The sequence below is a fragment of the Barbus barbus genome (assembly GCF_936440315.1).
Source record: "Barbus barbus genome assembly, chromosome: 20".
Classification (NCBI taxonomy): domain Eukaryota; kingdom Metazoa; phylum Chordata; class Actinopteri; order Cypriniformes; family Cyprinidae; genus Barbus; species Barbus barbus.
Window position 1 is genome coordinate 9,444,006 of NC_136748.1, and position 14,036 is coordinate 9,458,041.

Consider the following 14,036-nt stretch of genomic DNA (forward strand, 5'->3'; position numbering starts at 1 on the left):
GTAATGGATATAACTGATACGACACATTCCCTGCTTTTAATATCTGAAGAAATAATGCAACAGGACACAGCTGATCACTTAGAAAGACCTGTGAGGCAACTGTTCCAATACTTATGCTCACATCAGATAGAGGGATGAAACTCTAAAAGTGCTGAACTTCTTAGCTGGTAAAACATCCATGTGTTGAATCACCCAAAAATAAAATGTGAAATTCTTTTTGTCTCATATTCATCTTTTAATCATATTTGTAAATGTTTTGACTCCACAGCCAACAGAACAATTTTATGTATGTATGTATGTATGTATGTATGTATGTATGTATGTATGTATGTATGTATGCATGTATATATATATATATATATATATATATATATATATATATATATGTGTGTGTATATATAAGCTGTGTGGACTCTCATTTTGACGGCACCCATTCACTGCAGAGGACCTATTGATGAGCAAGTGATGTAATGCTAAATTTCTCCAAATCTGCTCTGAAAAAGTAACAAACTCATCTACATCTATGATGGCCAAGGAGGAGTACATTTCAATTTACTTTTTATAGGCAAGTTTTTTTTTTTTTTATTCATCTGCCATGAATAATGGAATGTTTTCAATTATCCTCACTTGGAGATTAATTAATCAGTATACACGTTTTATCTGATTAACAGACATCTTAATCTTATACTGAAAGTCATAATAGATACACTAACTGGTTATGTACTGTAGGGTTTTTTTGCACTGTGACTCAAAGTTCTCCTTGAGGGACTTACAGCTCAAATTAGCCTTTTTTTCATCTGCAGGTTAGCCAACACTAACATGACATGTTCATAGGGGAAATACAACTCCGTTTCTCTTCCTAGTTTTTTAGGGGAAAAATTATGCTTTTTGTTTGAAGAAAAAAGTGTAACTGCTTGACATGTTCATACTTACAGTAGCCTTAAAAAGTATGTGGATACTTATCCCGTGTATAGAGAGTAACAGTGTTTTATTATAAAATATCAAACCAAGTGCCATTTATTTATTAAGAAAAAAAAAATGCACAGCTCCATTTTTCAAGAACATTTCACAAAATATGTTTAACGAGTCTTAATTAAACAGAAATGTATTTAGTTGTCAAATGTTGGTGGAACATGTTACTCTGCCTAGACACCTGTGTGAACTTGAGGGGAACTGACTTCACAAATATCCGCTAAAAATAACCCTGAGATCTGTTGTTTAAAAATAACTGCAAAGTCATACATACAAGTGTGATCTAAACCTGCTAACATTTGACTTGAGATTGAAATATTTCATAAGTGTGTATATATATTCAAAAATATTTTCTTGTGAGTGCACTCAATTATCGTGGACAGCAGTTTTCAGTGCACAGCATACAAAACAAATGATAAAATAATTCTCAGCTGGATACCGTTTTCTCCATTCATAGTCTACAAACACTTGGCAACAGAGGGCTCGCTTTTCTCAAGGCCAAAACAGAATTTCAATAAAAAATATTGTATTCTAGGCCAGCCAGTCAGAAGACTTTACTTCTGCATCTGTAATGTCGGTGCAAAGAGTCAACTCCCTTCTCCCTTCCTGTCTGTGGCTTCTGTTTGAACTAAGCTTTTTGTGGATGACTTTTGGCATGTATCAATGTCTATTAACTGGGTTATGTTTGCATGGGTACCAGACTGGAAAGTGCCAGTATAGAATGCAGATTAAACATAGGCAGATCTTTTCTTTTTGACAATTTCAGATACTCTTTCTGGTAAATTCTTCCACTTTTTAAGCCCCAAGCAACATTTACACATCCTTTGCATCAGTTTAATACCCCCGGTTTGCAACTTGCATGAAATATTCTGACATGAAAGGAAACGCGGAGGGCTTAAATGATCTCAGTGCTTGTCTTTGCATGTGGATTAGTTTGAGTTTTTTTAAAATGTCTTTAATTATGAGTTGTTAGGCGTGAAAGATCTAGCCCTAACTCCTCTTTCAAATCAGTAAAAACTCAGTACGACTATGGCCTGCTATGTTTTTTTCAGTGAGTACAGATGGCTCCATTCAGTCTTCTGAACCACAACAGGAAGAGCGCTAACTATAAACCACTTCCTGTGTCAAATGAGGAGCAATGGTATGTAGTGTTTATGAGCACTTGAGCAGGGCATACTGCTAAACTCTGAAAACAGATTGTGAAGCCATGCCAGCACACAGATGATACATCTTATCAAGTGATATGTCAAGTCTCAGTTAGTAAATCTAATCAGATTTATGAAGTGCATCTGAAGTAAAAAGTTTTAAATATGGCCCTAAGCTTATCAAGGTGAAAGGAAATATAGGCCTATGATACATGGGGCACAACATAAAATATTTCAGCAAAACCTAAAAATAATAAACCTGAAATAATAAGCAAATGAAAGAATGAATGCAGGAAGGAATAAATAAATCCTAAACATTTAAGATATTAGATTTAAAAACATCAGAACAAAATAATGCAAAACAAAACTTGATCGGGCCTTACAAGGAAACAAAAACTGACTCAAAACCCTAACAAAACAAAAAAAAAAAATAGAGTCTTACAAAGAAACAATAAATAAATAAAAACAAAAAACAAGTTGGGGTCTTTCAAAGAAACACAAATTAACATAAAACACTAAACAAAACAAGTTGGGGTCTTACAAAGAAACAAAAAATAAAAACAGCAGAAAACAAAGCATGACGGGGTCTTAGAAAAATAACCAAAAAAAAAACAAACAAAAAAAACATAGGGTACAAAAAACTTAAAACACAAAACAAAGCTTTGTGTCTTATGAACAAACTAAAATGAAAGAAATTGTTTTCAAAACAAAACTGGGTCTTGCCTCTCTTATTATCCCCACCACGATAGGGTTTTCTAGGTCTTTTCCAGGGTGTTGCTATGGTTGCTAACGTCCTATCAAAAGAGCTCACCCAAGTTTCTATGAAATGGGAATTTGTGTAATCATGCACACAGCACAGTCACAATTAAAGTTCTGCAGATGATGGCATCTGACATAAACTGGGTAGACTCAGTAGGACAGGTTTGTCCTGATCAGCCCTCTCACCAGAATGAAAGAAAGATCTGACTCAGGCATACTCACACTTTACAGTAAGAGCCTCCTAAGACTGTTGTCACAGCAACGGGAAAATCAAACAGGCCTTTGCATGAGTTTGTCTGGTGTACTCTAGTGTAGAATGGGTGGGTCTGCGCTGTGCCCATGGCTACACCCTTTTACCAGAGTGAGTTACAACTGAAAGGAACGCCAATCGAATTAACGGACATACTTTGGATCAGTGAGTTGACTCGCACGTAGTGTTGTCAAAAATATCGATATTTCGATAAATATCGATACTGAAATATCTGAACGGTACCAATATTAATTTCCCGAAGTATCGATACACCGATACTAGCCGAGCTGTCACTTTACTTCTCTCCAAAGGCGCGTGGACAAGCACCACACGTGACCGCACTCGTCTCCTTCGCTCTGGTTAAATAGCAAAAGTGAAGTGAATAGAAAGATGACTGCTCTGGTTGTTAAAGAACACAGCAGGAGCGCTATCTGTAGGGATCTATGATCTCCGCGATGCAGAGAACGCGCACGGAATCCAGTCATAAAAACGGAATTGTACAGTTTAACGCGGAATGTCACAGAATTTGACATAGTTTGGATGAATTAATCAAAAGTAGGTCATTACACAAATCAAATCGCGATATGGACTAGTATCTGTAAATATTAAGCTGCAAAAGTGGATTTAAATATGAATCCTGCATGTTCTGCGCGTCTCTGTGTGAATGTGCTGCACGTGCGGTTGTGTTTACTAATGTGGCACTCGCGGTGATTTCAGCGTCTGCCGTCTCAATGAGGACATAAATACATCAACAATATCTCCAGAACTGATCTGAAAGGCACTTTACGAGCATTTTACCATTTAATTTGAGTAAAACTAGCATCATATCATACACATACAGAACTTTAAAAGTATTCACGGCAACCCGTCAAAATAAAAGTTCGGTTGAACTTAGCCTATTAAAGACCGTGTGCCAGAAATAGGCTATATTACTATTATTTAGTAGAATGTACATAATACTACTACTGTTAATTTTTTCAAAAGAAATAATCACAAAATATTTTAATTTTAATAGTAAATCCCATTCATTTGCCAAAATTTTTTAATTTTCATTAATTCAAATATAAATTAATTAAAATTGTTTTATGCCTTCATCTGATATCCAGTAAAATTTAAATACACAACACAGAATTTCTGAGGGGGAAAACACATTTCATAAGGCTACTGTAAGAATAAATAAAAATTGTTTGTATGCATTCAAATAATAGACATGCTAAAACACAGAATTTGGTAACAATAAAACATAAGGTGAGAACAAAATAAAACATTTCATACGGCCCTAAACGTGTCATTTTTGTTACACTTTTAATAAATTAAATGTTAAATTTGATAATTTTCATGATTTTAATGAAATAGACATGCTTTTAGATTAATAGTATTTAATTTGACCATTAAAAAAAAAAAAAAGAGTCCAGAAAAATTCAAACGGAAAAAATTGAATGTAGAAAAAAATAAAACTGAATTTGGGGAAAAATAAAACTGATTTCATAGGGCCCTATATCTGGAAATATTTTGGTTATGAAGCAAATGAGAATATCAACAAATAGAACTTTGGATTTTAATTAGTACATGTATTAGTAAACGTTAGTTTCAATTAACATTTAACTAAGATTAATAAAAGATTAATAAATAAATCAACAAATGCAGTACCTCAAGACATTTTTTTGTTCATGTAAAATATACCGCATGTTCTCGACTTGTTACATTTATCTTTAAATTTAAAAAATTACCCCCTTAATATTGTGGCAGTTTTTTTTCACCGTGGTATCGAAAATGGTATCGAATATCGATATTTTTCAAGGTATCGTATCGAAGTTAGAAATTCCAGTATCGTGACAACACTACTCGTACGTATTAACACATCATGTTTGTAAAGACTGTAGACAGAAAAAATTATGCAGGTAAGAAATAGCTATTTGTTTCAAGGAAAGCCCAGCTTTAGATATTGGTTATATATCTTAAAGGGATAGTTCACCAAAAAAATGAAAATTCTGTCATTCATTACTCACCCTTATGTCGTCCCAAACCTGTAAGACCATCATTCATCTTCAGAACACAAATTAAGATATTTTTGATGAAATCTGAGAGCTTTCTGATCCTGCATAAACAGCAACAGAACTGACACGTTCAAGGCCCAGAAGGGTAGTAAGGACATGTGACATCAGTTCAACCGTAATGCTATGAAGCTACGAGAATACTTTGTGCGCAAACAAAAATAACAACTTTTTTTCAACAGTTTCTTCTCTTCCGTGTCAGTCTCCGATGCACATTCACAACAATACCACAATGCATTTCTACAATAAAAAACAGATAATTGTGACTTTTTATCTCATTTGACTTTTTTGCTCACAATTGTGAGATATAAACTCACAATAGATTCTTTTTTTTTTTTTTTTACAATTCTGACTTTTTTCTCACAAATGTGAGTTTGTATCTTGCAAATTCTTGCAAATTGCAAAACAAGAAATTGTCAGTTATAAAGTCAGAAACTGGAGATATAAATTCGCAGTTCTAACTTTTTTTAGAAATTGCGACTTTATCTCGTAATTCAGACTTTTTTCCTGAGTTTAAATATCATAATAGCAAAAAAAAAAGCCAAAAATTGTGAAACATACTTGCAACTGTGAGAAAAATCCAAGATATATACTCGCAATAGCAAGAAAAAGTCTAACACTGTGAGATATAAACTTGTAATTGTGAGAAAAAAGTCTATCTTGCAGTTCTGACTTTATTTCTTGCAATTGCGAGTTTATATCTCAGAATTCTGGAAAAAAAAAGTCACCTTTTTTTTTTATTTAGTGGCGGGAACGGGCTTTCATAGGAAACAGTTCTCTAAAAATGAATAACACTGTTCAACTCTCACTGGTTAACAGATCTATAAATGAGTCACCATGGGAGGCACCCCATTGGTTACATAATCCATCCATCATGTCTGAACCGTGAAACAACAATTCTCACATTCCACCTTCCCATTCATCTACTTTCCCTCTGCCTATTTTCCTCTCAGGAAATCCAGCTACAGAATTCCAAATATTTCCATAGGAATGCTTCCGCAGCCAACATTCCTCCAGCTGCACAACGTAATTCAAACAAATTGTGAGGAGGAGAAGAAAGAAAAAAATTGCTTCATAATGTGACCAAGCCTACAGGCAAGGCTATAATGAAAGAGCATTGAATTCCAGCTTGTTTGGGAATGAATGGTGATCGGATTTGCTTTTTGAAAAACCAATAACCAGTAAAAGAGTTTCTGTGTAAATGCTGGGCTTGGTTTTAGGGAGTCAGCCTTCAAGGGTTTTAGGGGACTGTATCACAAAATACTCATTAGATTCCTGAGAGCTGAGTCTGTGCTATTGGCGGTTCCGTGTCATTATTGCTAATATTGATCCTAGAGGTCGGCCTTTCACCTCTCCCACCATTTGCTTTATCTGAGAACATCTGCAGCTAAGGTTCACAAGGGTCAGAGTACAAAGAATGTAAACACTGCACAGAGCCACTAACACATCACTGTACTCAGCGCGCATTCATGTGAGGTACACTTCTGTTTCTGTTAAATTAATAAGAGCGTCAATGCTCATCATTGTGCTAATTTCCTGCTGTCAACACAAAGATACATTTGCAATACAAAATAAATGCATGCGCCATTATACTTCCATATAGTCTTCTGAAAAATATGACAGAGCCCGTTTAGTGCCTTCATGAAATATTCAAATAAACATTTTTGGAATATGTAAAAATAAAACAAGGATCCTTTTGCATAACATACACACTCGGTCACTTCCCATCCAATCTAGCAGCGATACAAGTGAAACTAATAGGAGAAATTCAGCAAATATCAATGTGCAAAGATTTCCGCCTTGTAATCTGTCTCAATAGAGTGCTACAGTGATATATATTTTTTTAGGGCCATCTCCCTAAAAACCCATTAAAAACCCCACTGATGTCAGGACGATGGACGCATGTCCAGATTTTGGCCTATAAAAATACATTATATTTTATTGGCTAAAAATATGTATAAAAATAACTTATTATACAAACACTATATAAAAATAATAATATCAACAGCACAACTGTTTCACTCAGATGCATAGCAATGGTAAAAAAAAAAAAAACACCTTCTATATGCCAATTAAGTATTAGGTTAAGTATTGCAGTTACCAAACCTGTCCTGCAGAAACTATCATGCAGCAGCCTACAGTCAAGCTGTACAAACAATCCTATTTACTTGCACTGACTGACAGGTTAGTGAGTTAGATTGCTTGGTAAGATTATCTAGAGGGACACACACAATTATGAATTATGAACAGAATGCAATCTTGTGCTTTTTAGGAACATTTTGCTGCCAGTCTAATGACCTACAACATAAAACTTGAAACTCAAGACTTCAACTATACTAATTAACTCATTATTAGACAATAAACACACCCCTTTTCCATCCCTTTTTTTTTTTTTTTTTTGAGGTGCGGCCAGACAATATATTGGTCGAGTAATTATAAATCTGAACAACAGCAGAATAAAACCTTATTTTATGCACCCTGTTGCAACAGGCCTTTACCTTTTACCTTTACCCGACATTATAATTTCATTCTAAAATAACAATGAATCAACACTATAGTCCTATAACCACATTCCGACAGGATTACTTAAAAATCACACTGATGCCAGACTGAATGTGAGAAAAAGTTGCAACAGAAATATAATCTACAACCAATATACAGTTGGGCAAAAAAGTATTTAGTCAGCCACCAATTGTGCAAGTTCTCCCACTTAAGAAGATGAGAGAGGCCTGTAATTTTCATCATAGGTACACTTCAACTATGAGAGACAGAATGGGGGGAAAGAATCCAGGAAATCACATTGTAGGATTTTTAATGAATTAATTGGTAAATTCCCCGGTAAAATAAGTATTTGGTCACCTACAAACAAGCAAGATTTCTGGCTCTCACAGACCTGTAACTTCTTCTTTAAGAGGCTCCTCTGTCCTCCACTCGTTACCTGTATTAATGGCACCTGTTTGAACTCGTTATCAGTATAAAAGACACCTGTCCACAACCTCAAACAGTCACACTCCAAACTCCACTATGGCCAAAACCAAAGAGCTGTCGAAGGACACCAGAAACAAAATTGTAGACCTGCACCAGGCTGGGAAGACTGAATCTGCAATAGACAAGCAGCTTGGTGTGAAGAAATCAACTGTGGGAGCAATTATTAGAAAATGGAAGACATAGAAGACCACTGATAATCTCCCTCGATCTGGGGCTCCACGCAAGATCTCACCCCGTGGGGTCAAAATGATCACAAGAACGGTGAGCAAAAATCCCAGAACCACACGGGGGGACCTAGTGAATGACCTGCAGAGAGCTGGGACCAAAGTAACAAAGGCTACCATCAGTAACACATTACGCCGCCAGGGACTCAAATCCTGCAGTGCCAGACGTGTCCCCCTGCTTAAGCCAGTACATGTCCAGGCCCGTCTGAAGTTTGATAGAGAGCATTTGGATGATCCAGAAGAGGATTGGGAGAATGTCAGATGAACATTTTGGTAAAGACTCAACTCGTCGTGTTTGGAGGAGAACGAATGCTGAGTTGCATCCAAAGAACACCATTACTGTGAAGCATGGGGGTGGAAGCATCATGCTTTGGAGCTGTTTTTCTGCAAAGGGACCAGGACGACTTATCCGTGTAAAGGAAAGAATGAATGGGGCCATGTATCGTGAGATTTTGAGTGAAAACCTCCTTCCATCAGCAAGGGCATTGAAGATGAAACGTGGCTGGGTCTTTCAGCATGACAATGATCCCAAACACACCGCCCCGGCAACGAAGGAGTGGCTTCGTAAGAAGCATTTCAAGGTCCTGGAGTGGCCTAGCCAGTCTCCAGATCTCAACCCCATAGAAAATCTTTGGAGGGAGTTGAAAGTCCGTGTTGCCCAGCGACAGCCCCAAAACATCACTGCTCTAGAGGAGATCTGCATGGAGGAATGGGCCAAAATACCAGCAACAGTGTGTGAAAACCTTGTGAAGACTTACAGAAGACGTTTGACCTCTGTCATTGCCAACAAAGGGTATATAACAAAGTATTGAGATTAACTTTGTTATTGACCAAATAAATTCTTTAAAAATCCTACAATGTGATTTCCTGGATTCTTTCCCCCCATTCTGTCTCTCATAGTTGAAGTGTACCTATGATGAAAATTACAGGCCTCTCATCTTTTTAAATGGGAGAACTTGCACAATTGGTGGCTGACTAAATACTTTTTTGCCCAACTGTATATATGTCATTAGGTACTTACCCTCTCATTTTATGATTCCAGAATGAGCAATAGTGATGGTCATATTCTCAAAATATCTTATGTCCCACAGGTTTGGAAGGACATAAGGGTGGGTGAACAATATGACACTTAGACTGCACAAGGATGTCATTTTTTTACACAAGTGTTATAGCTCAGAATCTTTGTTTTATTTTCAAAGGTACAAGCAGTGCATAGGAATAGAAAGTGTGTCTGAGTCTAAATTTAAAGTGAAATAAGTCTCTTTAAAAGAAAAATGAAGGCCACATGGGCTGCACAAGTGTTCTGAGGTGTGCATTTTGTGTTGCCTTATACAAAAGAGGAGACTATTAATAGCATGTGTGTCATTAGCTGTGAACACCACAATCAGCAGAGCCACATGAGCACCACCCAAACTCCAACAGTACAGTCAGGCCTGACATCACTGACCACTCCCTTTTTAGATACCACAGTGAATCTTGCTCTGCACTAAAAGTTCCTGAGCAGGCAATCACACGCACACACACACACACACACACACACACACACACACACACACACTAAGAATGTGATGCAAAACTGCTGAAATGAAAATAGAGGGGAAACCATTGTTACTGAATTTACATATATAGTTTTCAGCAGGGACACATGTAATTGATCAAAATCTCTTTAAATATATGCTTTCTATGGGGGAAAGAAAGTGCGTATCACATTTTCTATATTAAGCTGCAGAACTGGAGCTTAATATTAACGGCTGCTGAAAATTCAGCTTTGCTATCACAAGAATAAATTGCATGTTAAAATAATGGTTATAAATACAAAGTTTTTGATCAATATATTTTGATCAATTAAAGCCAATGTGAGAATTATTTCAAATAAATGTTGATTTTTAAAAAAATTATATACATATATTATAGAGAGAGAGAGCGAGAGAGAGAGAGAATAAATGAGATCATTCACACTTGTGACCAACAGTTATTCATAAACTCATATACGGCAAACTACATATCACATAAGAAATATAAGACGCAGCCATAAAACATGGTGTGTGTCTGACAATCACCTGCTTTCTAAATCAAACAGTTCTGACCTTGTAAATATGACATGCAAAAGTCTCTATTATGGTTTAACAGCAGGTCTCAACAAGTTGGCAGTAGCTGCTTGATCCCTCAGAACTGATTACAGTCTGAAAATCTGCATCCACTCCTTTACTACCAGTACAGTATTTCTCACTTTAAAAGGAAGTGCACCAAAACTTCAGTAAAAATGGAGAAACAACCTAAAAAACAACCATCAATACATCAGCAGTCAAGCTCATTTCCGGCAATGTGAGCGGCTGATGTGGCAGCAACTGATTTGAATACCGGTGTGTGAGGCAGAAGAAACAGCCTAGCGGTTTAACAATCATTCAAGATGGTGCGCAAAGCAACAAGTGATCACAGCACGTGTTATTAACAGCTGTGTCAGCAAGAGCAGCATTTGTGCCGTCCAGCGCCGGCCGCCCATTACTGTTCTCTGTGTGCAACAGTTTCACAGCTGTGCGGCCTTTAGAGAGCAAGGAGGAGACATCCTGTTTTTACAGTGGGATTTGCTGGGGTGGGGTGGAGCCGGTCTGTTTCAAAACAGCACAATCCTGACACATCTTATTTTGGGAGATTAAACTAAAATGTTCACATAACAAATATTTGCGATAAGATGTTAAAAGAAGGTTTAAGAGTTACTGCACTGTGACGTTGCTCTCTAGGCTTTCAGAAATTAAATCACTCACTGAAACTGTGCCAGTTGACATATGTTAGAAAGTTGTCTGGAGTCCTATGTGTGAACACATGAAGAGGTCAAACATTAAACCCAACACACATTCTTTAGAATCTTATCTGCTACGGATTCCAAAGTGCTTGGAGTCCCAGGTTTGAAAAATATTGTGCAAATAGGACAAGATTTTCCATGTGTGCTTCCTAGAACAAAACTAAAGAGAAATGGAGGAAATTTTGACGCAAGGGCTAAATTCATTTTCCATCTGACTTTGGTTTGGCTCGGTAAGTGACAGTGGAAACTCCAGTGCATCAATAGGCATCAAAGACAGCATGAATTAGTCAGAACAAGAATGAACTAAGACCGTTAAAATGACTAAGTTTAATTTGAAGTTACAATTACATAGCTGTTTCTGTACATGTTTCTCAAAATGATTAAAGCAAAGAGAGGAAATGAATAGAATGAAACATTTCTCTCCAACATGACAAATCCAGTCCGCTCTACCGCAAGCACTACACTTGAAATGTAAGAATGTAACAATCCCACATTTTAGAGACACATGAGTGTAAGTCAAAGACAATCTGGTCAATGCAATTAGCCTAAATGGTAAAAGGGCTACAAAAGGCATCCCTCGATGTTTAAAAATGAAGTCTCTTTAACGTTGAACTTGTTTTGGGCTACATTACAATGCAGACAAAAACAACTTTCTGTGGATTTTCAAGCTCCCGAGAACACAAGACATCACTCGGTTCGATTATGCTGTGTGAATATAAGTTATGTCTGTGGTAAGCCCGCCTTCCGCGATTAGACTTTTGCATAAAATGTTCCATGGACTCATTTACATGTTGATTATCATTGGATGTCAGTGATATCATAACTATGGCACGGTTTAAAACCATATAGCTACCTACAATTAGTACGCTACAACCTCCTTAGCAAAACTGTGCTTTGCTACAGTGGATGCCTGGACAGTTTTGATACATCTCAGTATAAAATGCCTTTAACACACTATTGGACCGTTTGCTGGAGAAAAACACTTTTTTTGACTCTTGAGATCTCAAAGAAAGAAGCTGAAGAAGAGAAAACAAATATAGAAAACCTACAATCAAAGAAAAAAAATAGAGAATCTTCATTCAAGAATGCTTTATCATGTTAAGCAATAGTCCAAGGTGTGTGACACGGGTATGTCACAGTATACAGGAAACTAAAAGCAAGCCAAACCCATTAAGTTGTTTCAAAGAGGGCCGTTTGAAAACAAACCAAAAATAAATGTTAACTCTAAATCAAAACATCACGAATATTCGGTGGAGGGTGTGATTTTCCCCCATATTGAGTTTATTTGTCCTAAGCAGTCAGTGCCAGTGTCATTAAGACTTGTAGTTAGATGTTAACCAAGTTAAGCCTTCGTACAGTCCGTCACCGGTGGTCGCGCACGATGGCTGAACGTACCAATTCCTATCCCGGATGCGTGTCAGTCCCAGCTTCTCCTGGATCTCGTGTGGCTTCATGGCGTCCGGAAGGTCTTGCTTGTTGGCGAAAATCAAAATGATGGCGTCCCGCATCTCACGGTCGTTGATGATGCGGTGGAGTTCTTGCCTGGCTTCGTCAATGCGATCTCTATCAGCACAATCCACCACGAAAATTAACCCTTGCGTGCCCGTGTAGTAGTGTCGCCAGAGGGGACGGATCTTATCTTGTCCGCCCACATCCCACACGTTGAACTTGACGTTTTTGTAGGTGACCGTCTCCACGTTGAAACCGACGGTTGGGATGGTAGTCACAGACTGGCCGAGTTTCAACTTATAAAGGATGGTGGTTTTTCCGGCGGCATCCAGTCCGAGCATCAATATTCTCATCTCTTTGTTACCAAATATCTTTGACAGCATCTTCCCCATCTTGTATACTGTTCATAAATGGTTACTTCCCTCCAAAAAGAAAAAGTTTTATATGGTAAAGGTTTGAAACGTGAAACACAAGCACTTTTTCTTTAAGTTTCCTCTTGGGAATGTCAAATTCGGAAGTAAACCGAACACGTGTACAATGTTATCAGGAAACTGGACGCAAAGTCACAGTGAATAAAATGTAGTTCCAGCCAATACTGGTCACTTGGTTGCTGATTAAAGGACAGTACTGAAAACTTTCAGTAGAAGTGAAAAGGTCAAAGCTCTATGTTAAGGGCTTTTGCTTCGGTTGTAGGCTGGTGCCGGTTTGAAAAACGCCACCCTCGATAATAATCCACAGAAAGGCGACAAAAGCAACGATTTTTCAGTGCTTTTCCTGTGTGTCTGGCAAGTGCTGTGAGGCCTCTTTAAGAGCCTGCGGTCTTTCAAGACTTCCTCTTGGCGTGTGAATGTCCGTCTCGTGGGCTCTTTCAGGTCCTTCCCTCAAAATGTAACCGGATAGCAGCTGAAGTCGTTCAGAGCCTCGGCGGAAAAGCGTTCACTTGGCCGGCCGGTAGGTCTGTCATCTGGTCCGTCTGAAGCGGAGCCGTGTCGATTTCACCCGTCCCGAATTCGAATTGTGTCTCACGTGGCCCTGAGAGACAAGAGATGCTCAGAGGGAGTGCCAAAAAAGAGCAACTTAGCCTGCTAGCTTAGCCGGCCGAACAACCCACAGAAAATCGCCACCACACACTTTTTACACACATTTTCGACAGGTTATGTAAAATACAACCATTGACAAGTTCTTTTAATTCATTTTAGAGAGACTAAATGCATTTTTAGTTACCTGCGGAGGCCCACCATTCTCTAGCAATCTCAACCCCGGTGTTCACTCCTAAAATCAGCCGAGTTCAGTGTGAAACTGACTACGTCAACGCCAACCAGCGGAAATGGCCGTTGCAGCCCGCTTTTCATAATAAAGGTCATTAACTGTTCGACTTTACTTTTAAAACAT

The 14,036-nt window shown here is 37.7% G+C and overlaps 2 protein-coding genes across 2 annotated transcripts in view; both read right to left on the reverse strand.

The window, feature by feature from the left end:
• Positions 1-5,246, reverse strand: part of LOC306886460 (uncharacterized protein) — a 22,173-nt gene extending 16,927 nt beyond the window's left edge. The window contains exon 1 of the mRNA XM_079443568.1: positions 5,136-5,246. Coding sequence (XP_079299694.1) covers positions 5,136-5,172 — 37 coding nt within the window. The 5' untranslated portion in view covers positions 5,173-5,246. The remainder of the gene's footprint in view (positions 1-5,135) is intronic.
• Positions 5,247-9,560: 4,314 nt separating this feature from the next.
• On the reverse strand, positions 9,561-13,957 carry LOC306886459 (ADP-ribosylation factor 6). The gene is made up of 2 exons (XM_079443567.1): positions 13,869-13,957; positions 9,561-13,676 (listed from the first exon to the last, which is right to left on the reverse strand). Exon 2 carries the CDS (start codon positions 13,034-13,036, stop codon positions 12,509-12,511), a length of 528 nt encoding a protein of 175 aa, XP_079299693.1. The 5' UTR covers positions 13,037-13,676; positions 13,869-13,957; the 3' UTR covers positions 9,561-12,508.
• Positions 13,958-14,036: the final 79 nt, after the last annotated feature.